The sequence below is a fragment of the Schistocerca gregaria genome, chromosome 5 (genome assembly GCF_023897955.1).
Source record: "Schistocerca gregaria isolate iqSchGreg1 chromosome 5, iqSchGreg1.2, whole genome shotgun sequence".
In the NCBI taxonomy this organism is placed as follows: Eukaryota; Metazoa; Arthropoda; class Insecta; order Orthoptera; family Acrididae; genus Schistocerca; species Schistocerca gregaria.
Window position 1 is genome coordinate 47,398,417 of NC_064924.1, and position 20,587 is coordinate 47,419,003.

The window sequence follows — 20,587 nt, forward strand, 5'->3', positions numbered from 1 at the left end:
CACCGACATGGGACTGTTGATGACTGGCAACATGTTGCGTGGTCGGACGAGTCTCGTTTCAGGTTGTATCGAGCGGATGGTCGCATCCCGGTATGGAGACATCCTCATACATCCATGGACCCTGCAAGTTAACAGGGGACTGTTCAAGCTGTTGGAGGCTCTGTAATGGTGTGGAGCGTGTGCAGTTGGAGTGATATGGAACCCCTGATACGTCTAGATACGACTGTGACAGATGACACGTTCGTAAGCATCCTGTCTGATCACCTGCATCCATTCATGTCCATTGTGCATTCCGACGGACTTAGGCACTTCCAGCAGGACATTGCGACACCCCACACTCCCAGAACTGCTACAGAGTGGCTCCAGGAACACTCTTCTGAGTTTAAACACTTCCGCTGGCCACCAAACTCCCCAGACATGAACATTATGGAGCATATCTGGTATGCCTTGCACTGTGTCTTTCAGAAGAGATCACCATCCCCTTGTACTTGAAGACGTATGGACAGCCTTGGAGGATTCATGGTGTCAGTTCCCTCCAGTACTTCTTCAGGTATTAGTCGAGTCCATGCCACGTCGTGTTGCGGCACTTGTGTGTGCTTGCGGTGGCCCTACACGATGTTAGGCAGGTGTAGGAGTTTCTTTGGCTCTTCATTGTAAGAACGATAAGGAAAGATTTGATCTACTCAACGCGGAATAGCTGAAATATTCTTTCAGTAAGAAATGAATATACTTTATCCATAAAGAATCTCTGAAAAAGAAAACGTTAATACTGGTACCAGAGGATTTCTAACAAGACAAGGTGTAAGATGGCTGATGGCCATTCGTTAGTTATTACGTGCTGTCTCTTTGAATTTATCATCTCTTGCTCTTTTATGAAGTATCTGGTCGCCAGTGGCGGTGTGAATTTCTGCTGTAACTACAAGTTAGATTTCTGAGCTTGGGTGACCCTGAAAATTTTCTTCATATCTTTATCCTTTTCCGGGATACAGAGGCTCAACGTTAACCTACTGGTACACGCAAAATCCAATGTGAGGCGAAAACATAGTTTATAAATTAACGTAGCACGGACAAATATGCTGTGAAGTATCTCCGTTATCATCTGGGAACGCGATGTTGTAGTATTGATACACAAGCAAATTTTTTCGCGTAAAATACGGTCTCGAGTGTAAAAATAGTTCTGCGTTATTTCAGTTTCACAAAAATTATCTAAATTTTTCTTACCACTACATTTCTTTTCATATGCGTTAAATGCCCAGCTGCATCAGCGAAAAGAGGAGAACCAGTGGAAAAATGCTCCTGCGGTGCACAAAAACTGCGAGTGTGTTCCTCTTTATTTAAAAGAGCCTGACCGAAGAGTTGGGTACCAACTGCCTCATTCTATGTTCCTCAGTATGTTTAGGTTTTCCCAAAAATTTTGGTATGTGAACATATTCTCACTTTCTTATGCTGAGAGAGAAGAAGATAGCCGGCCGATGTGGCCGAGCGGTTCTAGGCGCTTCAGTCTGGAACCGCACGACCGCTGCGGTCGCAGGTCCGAATCCTGCTTCGGGCATGGATGTGTGTGATGTTAGGTTTAAGTAGTTCTAAGTTCTAGGGGACTGATGACCTCAGATGAGTGCTCAGAGACATTTGAACCATTTTTTGAGAAGAAGACAGTGACAGTGGCAAAGAGACGAAAAGCAATAAGTACTGGAAGACAGTACACAGTAGTTGTGTTATAGGAAGAGCGAATGAGAAAATGGAAGTGTGAGAGAAAGAGAAGGACACAGTGGCAATGGGACATAGTTGGCGATGACAGAACAGAGTGGAGGAGACAGAGACAGTGCTCTGGGAGGAGGAGGGGGGGGGGGAGAGTAAGGAGAAAGGGAAAATGGAAATGGATGAGAGCCAGTGATAATGAGGGGTAGAGTATATAACAGTGACAACGAGGACGAGAGAAGAGTCAGCAGCAGGAGGAAGGAATCAGTGAGACATACGCAGTAAGAGAGAGCAAGAGGGAGACAGTGATGGTACAGGAGCGAAGGGGACTGTGGCTGGGACACAAGAGACAATGATAGAGAGAGACAAAGAGATAACGAAAATTAGTTGGACAGAATGGATGAGTAAGAAAGGGCAGCGGTGAGTGGATAGGTATGGGCGACTTACAGCGATGGAAAGTAGGTGTGAGCGAGTTACACTTTTGGGAGCTTGTGGGAGTTTGAGGTGAGGTACACATAAAAGACGAAAATGTTCGCATGGCGTAGCATTTGAGAAAAATTTTAAAGGCGCTGAGGAAGGAAAAATGAGGCTGCTCGTATCCCACTTTTCAGTCAGAGTCTTTTAAATAAACAGGAATTCGCATTTTTTGTGCTCCGATAGAGGCATTTGTCCGTTGGTTCCTAGTATGATGTAAATATAAATATTTTACGTAACAGGAAATGAAAAACGAAGCTTACTTATGAACAGTATAGGTACAGAAAAAATATATAATTTACTTTTTGCTGTTGGGAAGCAACGGTAAATGACAAAAAAGTGAAAGTCGGGTTGATTTAAAAGGCTATGTGCACAACAATATCGTCAGAGAAATGGGCATGTCATGTTTATAAACAAAGTGTGAAGATTGATACATTAAAAGTATTAGCATGCTTTAGCTCTAAATGAGTTATATTCTGACGTGTTAGAAGCCTGAAATTGCATGCTTTACCAACAAAAAGGCTAAAAGTATTTGTTTTAGATACTGTAAAAGTGTAAAATAGCTCCAGTCCTCGTAGGTCATATCATACAAGATAGTCACACGGAGCAATGAAGAAGAGACTTTTAATGGATATGTATGAAGATATATAAATTTACATCCATCTGAAAAAATTAAAGGAAAAGACGCCCATGGGGCAATGCATTGTAAGAAACGCAAGTTTCTTGGAAATTTGCCGCCCGTTATTGACAACTTCCTTTCAAGATTTCCGTAGTTGTACCTTGCGTTTGTAAACATGCTCTTGCAAACAGGCCACGTTGCGTCTGAGACACGCTGTAAATTTCCTTATGCTTTGAATTTCGTTTGCTCACTCTGGAAGATGTAACTTTGCACTCGACATGGACGCGCAGTCCACTGCACCTGTTTCAGATTTTTACTTAATCTAGAAAAGTGTTTGTAGATTTGTTATTGATAAAGCGCATAGTATGAAAATTCTAACTCTTCTGAAAATAACTCATTTTAAAAATTAAAAACGCTAATACTTTTAATGTATAGAACTGTAAGTTTTTATAATCATGACTCTGCCTCGTGATGACTGGGTGTTGTGTGCCGTCCTTAGGTTAGTTAGGTTTAAGTAGTTCTAAGTTCTAGGGGACTGATGATTATAGATGTTAAGTTCCGTAGTACTCAGAGCCATAATCATGACTGCCCATTTTTCTTACGGTATTATTAGCCACATATCTCTTTAAATCGACCTGACCTTTATTTTTTTATCATTAGACGTTGCTTCTGAACAGCACAAAAAATGGTTCAAATGGCTCTGAGCACTATGGGACTTAACTTCTGAGGTCATCAGTCCCCTAGAACTTAGAACTAGTTAAACCTAACTAACCTAAGGACATCACACACATCCATGCCCGAGGCAGGATTCGAACCTGCGACCGTAGCGGTCGCACGGTTCCAGACTGTAGCGCCTAGAACCGCTCGTCCACAACGGCCGGCCATTTCCTGAGACTGAACAGCACAATTACATTTGATATTCTTTTTGCACTTATACTGCACATATGTATGCTTCGCTTTTAGTCTGCTCTTATGTAAAAAAAAAGTCTATAGACATCATATTATGCGTTAACAATCGCAATTGGAGGGCTACTTGACAAAGGTCTGGTTGTTACGGCTTTTCATTGATTGAGTACAGTTCCGGAACAATAGGACCATCAGAACATGGAGAAACTTATAACAGTCATTCTTCTGTCGCTCAAAACGTGAAGGGGAAAGGGCAGATATTCGATAACGTCGGTACGAGGTACCCTCTGCCATGCACTGTGCACGTGTATATTGCCGATACAGAAGTAGTCATAGGTGGCGTGTGCGCCGCCGCTGCTGCTTCCGAGGTTCGCTATTTCGCCGCCCTGGCCGATTCACCCGGAGCAGACGGGGTGCAGGTCAGGGCACGTAAACAAACTCCGGTGCGCGCACGTGCCCAGCGCGCGGTCAGCACTTCGTAGAACGGATCACTGCCCGTCGCCATCGCCTGTGAAAGTGGGGGGCAGCGATCTCTCAGTACCCGGATGTCGAAATGCGGTCACTGAACCTCACATCTCGTTTCTCGCCTGTGTACACTGTGGTGCCACGAAGTATCACAAGAGTCCGCTATACTGTGAATACCAAATTTATAGAGCACAACAAAATTAAGCATTTCGAATTAGTGCAAATACATTGTGACAGCTAAGCGGAATCATTTGAAAACCCTATTGTGACCAAAAAATTGATAGACAGACCAGAAAACTTGATTCTATTTATTTCACATATGTTTTACCTATACATACCGCTGACTTGCATAACAACGCCGTTAGGAGCAGTAGAAATCGACAATTTAGGTATCGTATTAGCCAAACCTTTAAGTATAAATAATTCGTAAGAGCAAACGTAATGAGCAATGCATACGCCAACTGAACCATGTTGACATTATTTGCCCAGGCACGTTCCTACTGACAATAAAAATTACGAATGAACTAAGCAAGCAAATGAACTAATCATTAAGTGTAAACCGATATTAAAATGTGCATGGGCGCCTACTTCTTAATCTAAAACGAAACACATTTTTGGGTGCTTAGTATCTTAAGTGAAAGACTGCTTACCACAATTTACATTGCGACTTAAGACAGACATTGAGAGGTCTATTAAAAATATCGGAATATGTTTTTCTCAACAGGGCATTAAGTACAGAGATTTCAGGACGATTATTTGTGTTTCTGGGTATAAAATGTGTGGGCGACAGGAAGAACATCCGGCCACATTCCACCACCAACATGGCAAATCCGGATTAACATGCAGATACGGGATGAGGCCAAGAAAAGAGAGAAGCTCTTGATAAATATCTGCAGCCCCTCAGACATCACTTTTAAGAATCAGTGGAAATCAAAAAAATAAAACATCAGTGTTCTGTTAGTGTATACAATGAGACACCGTGACGATATGCGCAATTCATTTTGATTGTCTCACTGAAGGGAATACACATGCACACGCAAACGCAAGCACGCACGCACACACATACACAAAACACACACACACACACACACACACACACACACACACACACACACACACACACACACACACACACACGTGCGATCGCGAGCGCGCATGCATGCATACATATGCACTCACCCGGACTTACGAGGATATAAACATACTACGTCTACATGGGTTCCCAAATCTAGTTTTCGGTAAATCGCGTAAATCGATTTCCCAGTCACATTTCTGGGTGGTTGAGTAAACATGCCAATATTAATTCGGGAAATGCGGTTCTGGCTACAGGATGTCATTTTCCACGGCTGATTTGTCACTCCATGTAAACGCTCTATTGCGGTGTGTTGTCGGATTGCTAGTTGGGTGAATTGGACTGGGTGAAAGAAAAGGGCAAACAGTGAACTGACCAGGAACTTATTAATTTCTCTTACTTAATCAGCGGGGAGCACATATTGTTTCTTTATGAGATGGAAGGAGATACACGAATAGTAACATATTTACTGAACTAGTAATATCGGAGTGCTTGGCGACAACCCAGTATGTTGGGTAGCAGGCTAATTTGTAAATTGCTGTACCCAGTGTCGCTTTTAGTGGCATACAAACGTTGCCTGGTACCAAAACATTCGATAATTCTATGCACAGAATTAGGAACGTGTCTTTACTTGTGAACAAGTTTGCTAGATATACCGAGTCTCCAAAACGTTGGAACGTGATGGTGTTCGACCAGTTATCACCTCGCACATTTTCCACAAATCGTATGGTACAGGTGGCAGCGGCATCCATACGATAGTTTGTAGGAGGAGGGGTAGACGAATGCTGACTTGTAAGTAGCCATAAAAAACTTCCAGTTCTGAGCCTGTTAAAAAAATTGCGTAAGACCGACTTTTAAATCATTTTCTTGAAAGAGAAACACGTGACTACACTATATACTTTCCTTTCCCTGAGAGGTAGGCGGTGCAGCGCCACCCCTCCCCCCCTCCGCCACCCAATCCCCTCCCTTGACCTCGGGTATGGGCGTCGTTGACAGCTGGGAATAATTAAACACTTTTGCACTTATTTATTGGTGTCGACAGAATTATTATACTTCTTTTCCTGAACAGTTTCCCGGCCCTCGGCGTTAAAACCGCACGGCATCGATAAGGAATTTGTATCGCCTCTTCATCAAAAATTTTACAAAGGTACTGGCTACCTCAGTTTCTCGTACTGGCAAAAGCAGAAGAGCTGATTAACACCGTTCATGTAGAACAACTGACGATCGGAGAACCGATATTTGACCTAAGAGCGAAGCCGAGAGCTATGGAATTCGGTTTTCGTCTTCCGTAAGCAGTGTAAACGTCTAGTCCTTTCCTTTCGGTCAGGTCGTCACCTGGATGGCACCCATAGCTCGGAAAATACTAGTTAGGTGAGTCAGCCTTTGCTGGGAGAGTGGCGGTTGCTAGGAGACAGGTAGTAGGCTGGCTGTATCGCAAGCGCTCCCCGCGGCGCCTGCGTTTATTTATACGACAAGCGGGCGAGCCACCGGCGCAGACCTATTTCTGGGCGCGGTATTCCTCTTGTACCGCGAATATTTATTTTAATCGCTGCGCGTTCCGTCTGTTGGCCCTATAGTATTGTAGCCGCCCTGCCTATAATACGGCCACCTTCCCGCGCTCTGCTCTGTGGACCGGCGCTCGGCGAAAGGAATTTTTGTTACCCGTGTCGACTGAGGCCTCGTCCTATCAACGCTCAGCTGTGAAGACAGTGACTGGTGACTCCCAATCATACTTGTTACGCGTGCAGACTGCTGAGAATCGTCAGCTGCGCACTGATATCTGAGTTCAGAGTCATTAATTCAATCGGAAAAAAATCCGTAAGTTAAAAGAATGCCTGCGAAACTGCTGCACTGTGCTTCCCTCCACTTTTATCCGCTATAGTTGCCATACGTGGATCGTAGACGAATTATCACATAATCTCGATGTTCCAATATGTTCCCTGAGAATGTCTTCATGCCTGAGCATACATTCTCTTGAAACGTGTCTCCTAAGAAAAATGACTCAAAGTACAACAAAAACAGATATTGAAAGCGTATCAAAATAAGCCGTGAATTATAAATTCTCAAGAAGACGTAATGTAGGAGGTCCTAGAAATAGGTGGACTTTTCAGTCGGATCATAGCAGTCGACCTTATCCACGACACTGGTGAAAGTCTTGTCGATTCGACACTGTTCTACTTGTTATTGTCGCTAACAATCATCGCTGTATTCAACAGTTAACCGGGGAACAGTTCTGCGTTAAGACTCACTCAGATTAACTTCATCATATGTTCCTCGTGCTATGACAGCTAGCTAGTGGTGCCGTCCCATTCCGTGAACTCCGAGGCTAGTGAACTTTGAATGCATCATTTGAAGGGAACAACAGCACTCGTGTAACTGAAACCACTGCTCTCATTGTGTATGTTTTGCAGGTGAGAGAAAGATGTTGCATGTGCCAGAGCATCTTTGGCATACCTTGACATGCAGTAATATCCTTGGCAGCTGTGGTTGCTTCTATTATTGTTTAATGAATATTAAAATCGATTTCTTGGGAAATGCTGCTCTACTTTTATCTCGTCAACGAAAGCGTTGGGAATAGCTTGTGAGATTTGCTTAAATAATCAGGGCAGTTCTCATGTCGGATCAGTTCTTAAAGCTACAGAACAAGCCGAATGCAGCACAATTCAAGGGAGATCTGAACCCCGATGACGTGCAGCGCGTATCTTGTATTGCAGCTTTAAAGCGAAAAAAAAAAAAATCCAGCAGTTGATCAACGAAGGAGCCAGAGCAGGTAAATAAAAATGCTGAGAAAGGGGTGTCGAGCAATATTTTGATCACTGGAGACAAACTGCGGAATATGACCCTGAGACGACGAGGAATAAACGTCTAATGTACATAGATCTAGAACTGTGTGGTTCCCGTGCGAGAGACCATATGATGCAGTACATTCCGGTGGAGGGTATGGTGAAGGTCCAGATCAGAGGTGGCCCTCTTCCTCAAGATCCTCTTTCTTCATAAACCTCTGAGAGATGGTCGTCTCTTACGGCACCTGACTGGCGATATGCGTCTGCATGTAGCGGAGGATACACTCACTGTCTTTTTGGTCACAGTAACCGTCGCTGTTGAGGATGCCCTCTCTAGCCTAATTCCGCTCTCTGGCAAAGACCGACGGCGTGTCGTACAGTACAGTCCGATACACCGAATAAATAAGATGGCCTATTGCAGGAAAAGGACGCATATCGTCATCGGAGTTTATTTGATCATTATTCTCTGAACGATCGACTCTAGAGGTTTCTCCAAGTCGTTAAAATCACTCCACATAGAGCACGGTGCCAAACTGATGTCGACCAATTCGTACATTCCACGTGTGAACACTTTGTGGGATTTGAGCATGCGGTGTTTCCGATGAGACGGCAGTGGGGTGCAACACAAACTGGACGGCTGCGCCAGTTTTCCACCTCGTCCTTCGACAATGCCGCCTGCCTGCACAAGTGGTCCGTCACACGACAATCAATCAACCGGAACTCGCCGCGAGCTGCAGCCCGGAGGCGCCGGCTGGCGTCCCGCAACAGGTTGAAGGTAGAAGGGTCGGCAGCTGGCGGCCCGGCAGACACAGCACACGCACACAGGCACAGGCACACAACACAGAGGGGTGGGCGGGGCGGGGCGGAGCGTTACCTGGGCCAGGTGTACACGCCGGACACCTCGAAGCCGTAGTGCCAGGAGCCGGCGTAGGCGCCCTGCCCCTTGGGGCCGGTGCAGACGCCGTGGCCGTGCGCCTTGCCGTCCTCCCAGCCGCCGCAGTACGTCCCGCCGTCGTCGAAGTCGAAGCGGCCGCCGTTCACCATGGTCTTGGTGGTGGTGGCGGTGCCGGTGGCGCCCGTCGACGCGGGAGACGCGTTCACAGCCGCCGCCGGCGCCGCCCCCGGCGCGGCCGCCCCCTGCCCGCCGGCGGCGCTGCCCACCTGGTTCGCCTGTTGCATTCCGTTACTTTAGTTCCTACCGCTCGTGGGGGACTGCTGCGGACGCTAGGTCTTCTTCCGTACGCCCTTCCGTTCCCAGGAAAAAAAAAAACAAAAAGAAAAACGGGCCAACTGAAGAGAGAGATCGGGCGGCAGCGCTAGAGGTATCACCGTTGCCAGCACGTATGGCTGCCCATATTCGTGGCGGTGACAGAGTCGGTCGGTCGCTCGGCTCGCACTCGCGGCACCCGCGGATCAGCTGGCCATGCCAACGGCGCGCGCCCCGCACTGGCGATGGCGCCGAGTGCCGACCGCCCGCCCGGCTAAACTCGGCCGCGCGCCGCCGCCGGCACGCGGTTCCGTCGGCGGCCGCGCGGCGCGCTGACGAGCGCCGAGTAGCCGCGCGCGCTGCTAGGTGGCGCGTCGGACGCGGTGCAGCAGGGCGACAACGGAGGCGCCACCGCATCAGTCCGGCGTGCGTACTGTTTGTCGTATGGTGGAGCAGATGTCGCTGCGGAAAGTTTAGCCTCAGTACAGCCTCATCGCTGTCTGTCGTCGGCGGGAGCTTCTACATTTCAACTGTTTACGTCGATACACTGTTCGTCGTAAGAATAAACCTGATGTAAACATTAAACTATGTATTCTTCCCCGTTTGCCTGAACTTCAATGCATTTCGTTTCATGTGCAGCTTTAGCCAAGCTGTCTCAAATACAGTCAAGTACCATAATGGGGATACGTTTGTGGGGTATGTTAGGTTCTCGTCGACTCAGAGATGATTCGTGCAACAGCTTTGCCGACGCATTCAACTTGGAGAGCATCTAATCCAACAAAACTACAATGATGTGAACAGTTGCATTTAAGACGAGAAAAAAGAAACGAGCGGAGAAACAAATAGTTTCGAATTTCATTGAATTATTAAATAGAGTGAAAGAATATACGGCATAACTCCGGCAGTACACCCCTTAGGTGACCAGACGGAAAATGTAACATACTCTCGTTCTTAGCTAACATCGTAATTAAAAACAAGTTACGAGAATTTCTAACTTAAACAGGGGTTAACTTTCCTGCGTGAGCTACGATGTCCCTTCAAAAAATTCCGAAACATTGGTAATTTTTTTGAAGCGAAATGCCAACCGCGTCCCTGCACACGCCTGTATGGGACTGCTGTACGTTTCATGTTGTATGTCCGTTGATTCAGTGCTGTATCAAGTACAGGGTGTTTCAAAAATGACCGGTATATTTGAAACGGCAATAAAAACTAAACGAGCAGCGATAGAAATACACCGTTTGTTGCAATATGCTTGGGACAACAGTACATTTTCAGGCAGACAAACTTTCGAAATTACAGTAGTTACAATTGTCAACAACAGATGGCGCTGCGGTCTGGGAAACTCTATAGTACGATATTTTCCACATATCCACCATGCGTAGCAATAATATGGCGTAGTCTCTGAATGAAATTACCCGAAACCTTTGACAACGTGTCTGGCGGAATGACTTCACATGCAGATGAGATGTACTGCTTCAGCTGTTCAATTGTTTCTGGATTCTGGCGGTACACCTGGTCTTTCAAGTGTCCCCACAGAAAGAAGTCACAGGGGCTCATGTCTGGCGAATAGGGAGGCCAATCCACGCCACCTCCTGTATGTTTCGGATAGCCCAAAGCAATCACACGATCATCGGAATATTCATTCAGGAAATTAAAGATGTCGGCCGTGTGATGTGGCCAGGCACCATCTTGCATAAACCACGAGGTGTTCATAGTGTCGTCTAAGGCAGTTTGTACCGCCACAAATTCACGAAGAATGTCCAGATAGCGTGATGCAGTAATCGTTTCGGATCTGAAAAATGGGCCAATGATTCCTTTGGAAGAAATGGCGGCCCAGACCAGTACTTTTTGAGGATGCAGGGACGATGGGACTGCAACATGGGGCTTTTCGCTTCCCCATATGCGCCAGTTCTGTTTATTGACGAAGCCGTCCAGGTAAAAATAAGCTTCGTCAGTAAACCAAATGCTGCCCACATGCATATCGCCGTCATCAATCCTGTGCACTATATCGTTAGCGAATGTCTCTCGTGCAGCAATGGTAGCGGCGCTGAGGGGTTGCCGCCTATGAATTTTGTATGGATAGAGGTGTAAACTCTGGCGCATGAGACGATACGTGGACGTTGGCGTCATTTGGACTGCAGCTGCAACACGGCGAACGGAAACCCGTGGCCGCTGTTGGATCACCTGCTGCACTAGCTGCGCGTTGCCCTCTGTGGTTGCCGTACACAGTCGCCCTACCTTTCCAGCACGTTCATCTGTCACGTTCCCAGTCCGTTGAAATTTTTCAAACAGATCCTTTATTGTATCGCTTTTCGGTCCTTTGGTTACATTAAACCTCCGTTGAAAACTTCGTCTTGTTGCAACCACACTGTGTTCTAGGCGGTGGAATTCCAACTCCAGAAAAATCCTCTGTTATAAGGAATAAACCATATTGTCCACAGCACACTTGCACGTTGTGAACAGCACACGCTTCAGCAGAAAGACGACATACAGAATGGCGCACCCACAGACTGCGTTGTCTTCTATATCTTTCACATCACTTGCAGCGCCATCTGTTGTTGAAAATTGTAACTACTGTAATTTCGAAAGTTTGTCCGCCTGAAAATGTACTGTTGTCCCAAGCATATTGTAACAAACGGCGTATTTCTATCGCTGCTCGTTTAGTTTTTATTGCCGTTTCAAATATACCGGTCATTTTTGAAACACCCTGTAGAACGTTGTGTCTCACAGTTCACGAATTTCGAGATGGCAGAGATAGAGGAGCAACGATTGTGCATTAAATTTTCTGAAACGGAAGAAAACCTTTACAGAGATACAGGCCGGCAGCGGTGGCCGTGCGGTTCTGGCGTTGCAGTCCGGAACCGCGGTCGCAGGTTCGAATCCTGCCTCGGGCATGGGTCTGTGTGATGTCCTTAGGTTAGTTAGGTTTAAGTAGTTCTAAGTTCTAGGGGACTTATGACCTAAGATGTTGAGTCCCATAGTGCTCAGAGCCATTTGAACAGAGATATACCAAATAATGCAGGAAGCCTGCGGTGATGAGTACTTAAGCCGCACTCGTTGTTACGAATAGTTCACACGGTTTAAAAACGGCCGGACCGAAGTTAAAGATGACGCTCGTTCAGAACGCTCTCCAACGTCTACCGACAACGTTCATGTCAGGAACGTCAACGAAATTGTGCGAGCCAATCGAAGACCGACTGTCCGAGAGTTTGCAGAAGAATGTAACATTTCAACTGGATCATGTCATGAAACCGTGACACAGCATCTCGGAGTGCATCGTGTTGCTGCCAAGTTTGTCCCATGGCTCGTGAGTCACGGCTAGAAAGACGTTCACCTCGCAATCTGTAAAGAGGTTTTGGATCGCGCAAATGAGAGCGAGATGTTCCTTAAGAGAATCATTATTGGCGATGAGATATGGGCCTATGGTTATGATGTCGAGACCGTGGTTCAGTCTTCACAACGGGTCAGGAAAACTTCTCCAAGACCAAAAGAAGCTCGTCAGATGAGATCAAACGATAAAGCGATGCTGATGGTTTTCCTTGATTATGAAGGATTAGTTCATTATGAATTCTTGCCTCAGGGACAAACTGTTAATCGATGGCACTATCGGGACGTTTTGCGACGCCTGCGAGAAAATGCGAGAAGGAAACAGCCTGAAATGCGGTGATACAGTTCATGGCTCTTGCGTCACGATAACGCACATTCATTCCTGTTAGTGCGTGACTATTGCACAAAAAAATCTAACCTCCGTCCTTTCCAGAAGTGGCCTCTGCGGACTTTTTTTTATTTCCAAAGTTGAAAACTCCGTTCAAAGGATGGAGGCATTGAAAATGGTGTATCAGTTGTCGAGGAGAGTAATCCGTAGGAGACCACGCACAATAAGTAAAAGGGAAGCGCAGAAAAAAACAGTGGGCAATGTTCTGAAATTTTTTGAACAGATCTCGTATGTGTTTATGTGAAAGCAAATGGTCCTAATGGCTATGAGCACTATGCCTAGAACATAGAACTAATTAAACCTAACTAACCTAAGGACATCACACACATTCATGCCCGAGGCAGGATTCGAACCTGCGACCGTAGCGGTCGCTCGGTTCCAGACTGTAGCGTCTAGAACCGCACGGCCACTCCGGCTGGCATGTGGTAGCATATTGCAGATATTTCACCATATAGGCCTAGTTAAATACTGAAGCCACTGATGGAATTATTTACAGTGTTATAGAAATCCCTGGAGTCCTTCCATTTCCGAGTCTGAGGAACACATTTCACTGTCGTATAATACTGGAACTGTTATCTGCTACGTTGATAACGAGGCGATCAACATCAGCATCCACAAAGCACTCAAAAACCGATACTTTATCCTCTTCTTTTATGACGTACTGTACTGCATTTCGGCAGCGTTCGACAGTGACGTTAACTTGGCTCCAGATCAGTTGTCTTGGGTTCAAACTACGCTGGTACGATAGCAACTATAAAAATGTAGCGTTTGTGGTGTGTGTTCCATGCTGTGAAAATTATTGTCTTCCATGTTCTTACGATGCTTAGCACTAAGGCTTGTGTGCGTTCTCACCTATTGCGTAAAAAAATGAGCATAGTTCAAATAAAGAGTGTTTGATTTGCATTTTTCTCACAAAAATTTAATAGTGTAATTTATTTTCAACTTAATCAGTCTTTATTAACAATCTTTTATAAAATATCAATATTTTCAGAATTTGTATTTGCAATGAAATCTGGAATTTTCTGTGCGATATGTAATTAGAAACAAAAGACATTAAAAATGATGACCAAGTAGTGTTAATTAGCATATGTTTGATGAATTTCAATTTTAAACGATGTAGGTATTCGAAACGAAAGAAAAGAGGGAGAGAGAGAGAGAGGCTAGAGCGAGACTCGAACCAACCACCCACAGAATTCTCGGTTACCAGACTCCTACATGTCAACTGCATCACGCTTGTTAGATTTATAAATGCCTTGTTTTTGATAAATATAGTTTCTCGAAAAACTTCAAAGTCGTTTCTCTGTAATCTTGTGAAAAAGATCGAGAACAAGTTGTTTCTCGCCATTTTTACTGGTGTTCCGGGCGCATGTTTCATTACGGAAGCAATGTCAGCCATTTTCACAGTGCGTATTAACAGCGCAACAATCAGAGTAGAACCAACGTTCGCAGAGACTACGACTACACAAGATTTTTGAAATAAAATCTACATAGCTAAAATATGATTAGGGAAAACGTTGATGGCTATTAAAACATTTGAATATCTGAAAGTTACATTTACAGTGACATAGTAGTAAGTAGAGATCGGATTATATGCATTTGCATGTTGCATATTCATTTGCATATTTGGCTCCTTCTCACCGGTTATTGCATATTTTAACTAGAAATTATGTTTTCAATATTTTAAAAATTTAGTGGGACGGTCTCTAGCTCGATCTAGTTTTGATGTCCCCTCCGCTATCATACCGTACGCGTCGGCAACAGTTAAATTAAACTAGGCAAGCTTTTAGTCGCACGTCCAATTTTTCCGTTAAGCTTTCTATTTACTTGTACACAGTTGAACGTGTTTACAACGTGTAATGTGTAACGTGTTGTGCGCCATGCTACCCGAAAACAGAAACGTCGTCTCGTGGATAGCTGACCATCCTGGAACATTTAGGTATGACGGCTTGTTTCATATTGTCGAGTTTGCAAGAAAAACGTTTCGTGCAAACAAAAAGGCTCAAATAGACCAGCATGTCAAGACAAGCCTTCATTTCGCAGGAATGCGGAAGAAGGACCACAACAACAACTTCTGACAACAGCAAATTGCAGTAGCAGGGATGTGACCAAAGGTAGCCAAAAAAGTCGGTTTAACATTGATCTATGTGAAGCATTCACTGCAAATAATGTTCCTCTTGACAAACTTACAAACCCTATTCTAAAAGGCTTCCTTCGCAAATATTGCTTACATCAAAATATACCAGATGACTAAACATTGCGTAAAAATTACATACCGTCAATTTACGTAAATTTTCCGGGAGATACACAAGACAGCATTATCTGGATTTTAGTTGACGAAACTATAGACACTTGTGGCCGTTACATTGCAAATTTATATTTTGATGTTTTAAAAGAAGAGCTTTCTTTTCCTACTTAGCGGCCTGCAAAGAACTTGAGAAAGTAAATCATTCTACGATCACCAGATTTGTGAATGAGGTTCAAATGGCTCCAAGGGCTATGGCACTTAACTGAGGTCATCAGTGCCCTAGACTCAGCAGAACTACTTAAACCTAACTAACCTAAGGACATCACACACATCAATGCCCGAAGCAGGATTCGAACCTGCGGCCGTAGTAGCAGCGCGGTTGCGGACTGAAGCACCTAGAACAGCCCGGGCACAGCGGCCGTCTGTGAATGAGAGTATAAGAAAAATATTTCCAGAATCATCTGTAGATGAAAGGGTGTTTGTGTTTATTTGAGATACTGCTCCCTATATGATCAAACAGGAAAAGCCCTCCGAGTATTTTTATCCTAATTTGATTCATGTGATGTGCTTTGCTCATGGTGTACATCGCCTTGCTGAAGAAGTACGTTCCACGTTTGTGAATGTAAATAAACTGATTGCATCCGCACAGAAAGTGCTCTCATCAAGATCTACAAAGAAACACTACCAAATGTGCCTTTACCTCTCGAACCAGTGGTAACTCGTTGGGGCAATTGGGTCGAAGCTGTGTTGTTTTACAATGAACATAACGAGGCCATTAGAGGGGTAGTAAACGACTTCGATAGCGCAGAGGCTTTGGCAGTTTGCCAGTGCAAGGAAGCTTATAATTATTCCGGTATTAAAAAAGACATTGCTGTGATTAGTACTGCTTTTCCCCATATACCTGCAAGTATTAAAAAGCTTGAAACTCGAGGTTTGGCGTTCAATGAATTTATTCAGTTAATGAATAAAATCATTCTAGTGAAAGATTACGTATCAACAAACTCCGGGCATTGTTAATAATCTATATTAAAACTAAATGAAGCTGCCAATCGACTGAATGACGAAACTGTTGCACTAGTACGCGGTCCCATTATGAAGGATGGAGTTCCGTCTATAAATGTTGTCTTCAAGGGAATTAATAACTGGTCGTTGGCTGGATTAATGACTGGTCATTATTGAGATGTGATAGGTTGAAATGATAAAAACTTGGAAATGCATCGTTTCAGTCCCTTAGGAGGTACATGGACCAACTGTGTTGTCAGGCCTCGTTGCTGTCATAAGTGGCAAGGTTCCTGGTGTGTAGGCTGGGAGGCGTGTGACAGGAAAGATAAAAACTCATGGCCAGCATCTTGTACTGCTGGAGCAAGGGTTGGATGCATGCTTCGCCGGAAACGCAGCGACCCTGATGAAGTACTGGACGCGCAAAGCTCGCCACAAGGCTATGTTCTGCAGCCCTTGCAGCTTCTGTATCGTGTATGAAGCAGCATCGTGAGCCGCGTACTCCAAAATCGGCCGATATAACTTGACACAATCGTTCACAGTCACCACAAACATAACTTTGGAAATTATTGTTTCGTGTTTTGAGCGAGACTGCAATGAAAGTAAAGTTGTCGAAATTCACACAGCTGAATTTAATGACATGATTTTTCAGCCTGTTGACTTAGTCCGATTGCGTTCACTACATAAGAAATTATTGTTACGCAAAACGAACATTAAAATTTGTTTTTATGTGTTCAAACCATTTTGAATGGTAGGAAAAAGAATTTATTGAAGGAATAGGGTGTAATAAAAGATTACAGACTAAAATTGACAGCTTCCCAAACCCAGAGATAACATAATTAAGTGTATATGTAGTATGGAGGCACTGTATGTTCACTTTTCAGCTGTATTTTGTTTAAAAAACAAGTGCTGAAGCCCCAGCAACTACTACTGTCTTCCTTCTTCTGGCGCTTCTGACTGCACGTTGGGCAGAAGGTCTCTTTCTTTATTGTATGTTTCATGATAATTACAAAAAGTGATATGCATGTTGCAATTAATTATTATTTTTAAATGTTCCTGGTCCTTACTTGTTTTCCAAATGTTTTTTCATCAGTTTAATGAGACGCCTTAACACGGTGATGCCTTTGATCGGTCATCATTGTAGCAGCGTTAACTGCCTATCGTAATGTCAATCCAAGATTCTGCTGTAACACCTACAACGCCTCTTGGAGTTGAAAAAACAAAAATAGCTCGCAAATTAGCTCCCATGTCCTTAAAATATCAATTCACAAAATGACCCAAGTCCCCCCACAAGTAGAAAAATAAATAAAAAACAAATAGAGGGAAATATCTAGTATAGAAAGCAAAAGAAAAGAAAAGGAAAATGTAATTATAAAGTTTAGAAACATGAGAAGGGGGAAAACATTAGAAAATATTAAAATATTATTTATTCCAATATGTAAGAAAATAAATATTATAGTCATAGAACGTAGGTCTGGGACACCAAAGATAGTGTTTATTAAAGTATAAATAGCCATACGTTGTAATTACGATACTCCAGTCTCTAGTCTGTTCTAGTTTGGAAGTTATTTAGGTCGTACAGTTTTAGAGAACAACAACTGGGACTTTATTAAATGGGGATCAAGAATAGACCGTGACGAGATTGGTTTGGAGGATTGTCAATTCAAGATTAGATAAACGGAAGGGTGAATAGTAGTCTCTTTGGCTTTAATGTCAATTCGTGTGAATATTTAAACGCTTTACTGAATTGAGAATTTTAACCGGATTCGGACTTTGAATTGTGATGGTGGGAAACTTTAACTTCACGCGACTAGTGATCATAGTTTATGACAGTTTGCGGATATTAAATAGAAATAACTTATTTACCGAAAGTGGCAGGATATTATCTAACGTCTCAGATGCTAGCGGGAATCCTACTTAGACATCTAATTAAAGAACTTCTTTGAATGAGATCGTATAAGTGAATCTATTTATTAATAATTCTTGTCAATAAACTGACGTTGTTAATTTGAAACATAATACAAGGCTTGAACATTAACTTAGATTAATAAACGTTAAAGTTACGTGATCTATGCCAAGAACAAACTAGCGATTCTTGACTAAAACAAGTGAGCGAATGGTTAAAGTATCGTCGTCTGTAAACATTGGTAGTAAAGCTACTGAAGATTTTTTCTCTCAGAATTGGGATGACTATACGTGTAGTGACCCACGTTTAACATTGGGTTTTAAAAGTAATCAAACTGATACTTAGCCGGGACAATATTAACTAAAAGTAAAACCCTTCAATGACAGTTAATGTGTAAAAAATGAAATCAATCTTTCGCCTATTAGACGAAAAAGCGAAAACAGAAAAAGGTCTACTACACTGCCTTCACTTTAAATTTGCTCTACGAAGTCTGCTACTTTTTTAGAGGAACCATTTTTACTACAAGACCGATACTAGCACTGAAACTCTTAATTCTCTTTTCACGATCACGCAAAACCTTAATACGACGGAGCGATAACTGCTAGTGACGCCGATTTTGTAACACCTCTCATTATCATATCCTGAGATCCTGCCGTCGCTTTAAATTTGCTTTACTACGTCCGATACTGTTTTGGAAGAATCTTTTTTTACTAAAAGGCCAATATTGGCATTGGCACTCTTACTTCTCTTTTCATGGTCACGCATCACCTCATTACGACGGACTGATAACTACTAGTTACGCCGATTTCATGACATGTCTCCCCATCAATATAATCGCACTCTTCCTATTTGTTTACTTTATCATTCACGATCAACAGTTAAAATCCCGTACCACCGGGAGAAGAGCGACTGTAAGGGCATACAGGGTGTCCAGAAAAGGGCTCCCTGATTTCAAAATTAAACATCTCGAAAACAAAGATCGATAGAGGAATGCAGTACACGGTATGTTTATTGTGAAAGCTTAAGAAGTTTATACAGCAGTTTGAAATAATAGTTACAAAAGCTGCTAACAGATGGCGCTGTATGCTGTACAGTTCATATCAGCACACATAAGTGAAATAACCGTATGAAAACAGTCTTTGCAAACAATCACATCACAATGTTTTCAAAGTGTTCACCATTGGCACTGCAGAGGTGGCGCAAACGAAGAATGAAATTCGCCATCACATTTCGTAGTGTCTCAACCGAAATGGATTCACATGCCACAGAGATCGCCGATTCAAGCTCGTCCAGCGTGGCGGGATGCTTCGGGTAGACCATGTCTTTCACTGTTCCCCACAAAAAAGTCACAGGAAGTCAAATCCGGCGAATATGGAGGCCAATCCATGCCTGCACCAGTAAATTTGGGACAGTCCAAAGCAATGACTCGATTCCCGAAGTATTCCTCAAGAAAGCGAAATACTTGTTCGGTCCGATTTTGTCGGGCTCCATGTTGCATAAACCATTCAGTACCTGGTCGATCCTCTAACGCTTGCTGCGTGGCGACAAATTGTTCCAAAATTGCAACGTAACGTGCACCAGTGACCGTTTTTCGAATGAAAAAAGGGCCAATAATGCCTCTGCTGCATAGTGCAGCCGACACAGTAACTTTAGGAGAATGCAGGTGTTTCGCTTCACACCAATATGGCTTTTCGGAACCCCAAAATCGCCAGTTATGCTTATTCACGTATCCATTCAGGCGGGAGTGTGCTTCATCTGTGAATCAGATGCAGCCAACATCAAATCCTTCACTATCAAACATTGTGAGCATCTGATTAGCAAAGGCAACCCTTTGTGGTACAGCTCGTACGGGTATGGCCTGGTGCGTTTGAATTTTGAATGGAAACATGTGTAGGCTCTTTCTCAGTATTTTCTGCGTGCTGGAACGCTTCAAATCAGTCTCAGATGCAATTCTACGGACGGATGACATTGGATTTCGCTGAATAATTCCAGAAACTGTGGCGATATTTTCAGGCGTAACTGCGGTTTGCTTGCGGCCAACGTGCCCCACTAGATCATCAGTTACGCTGCCTGTTCGTTGAAATTTTGCGAAGAGCGTACGAATGGTTTTCGCATCAGGTCCTTTTGGAACATTAAATCGTGCTTGAAAACTTCGCCTTGTTGCCGTAGGACTCTCTTCTAACCTGTGGTACTCTAGCGCCAGAAAAACGCGTTGTTCAATGGAGTACATGGTTTTAATCTCTTCCTTCGGTACGCTAACCTCCTTTCACGTTTCAATAGTGGAGCTGATCGCTCTGGGCTTCGGATCACTATTTATACTAGGTACTACGTATGGCGATTATAGCGCCATCTGTTAGCAGCTTTTGTAACTATTATTACAAACTGCTGTATAAACTTCTTACAGCTTTCACAATAAACATACCGTTTACTGCACTCCTCTATCGATCTTTGTTTTCGATATATTTAATTCTGAAATTAGGGAATCCTTTTCTCGACAC

General features: G+C 43.8%; 1 protein-coding gene across 1 annotated transcript in view; it reads right to left on the reverse strand.

Moving 5' to 3' along the window:
* Positions 1-9,487, reverse strand: part of LOC126273462 (junctophilin-1) — an 815,451-nt gene extending 805,964 nt beyond the window's left edge. The window contains exon 1 of the mRNA XM_049977021.1: positions 8,892-9,487. Within this exon, the coding sequence (XP_049832978.1) occupies positions 8,892-9,196 (305 nt within the window). The 5' untranslated portion in view covers positions 9,197-9,487. The remainder of the gene's footprint in view (positions 1-8,891) is intronic.
* Between the last annotated feature and the right edge of the window lie 11,100 nt (positions 9,488-20,587).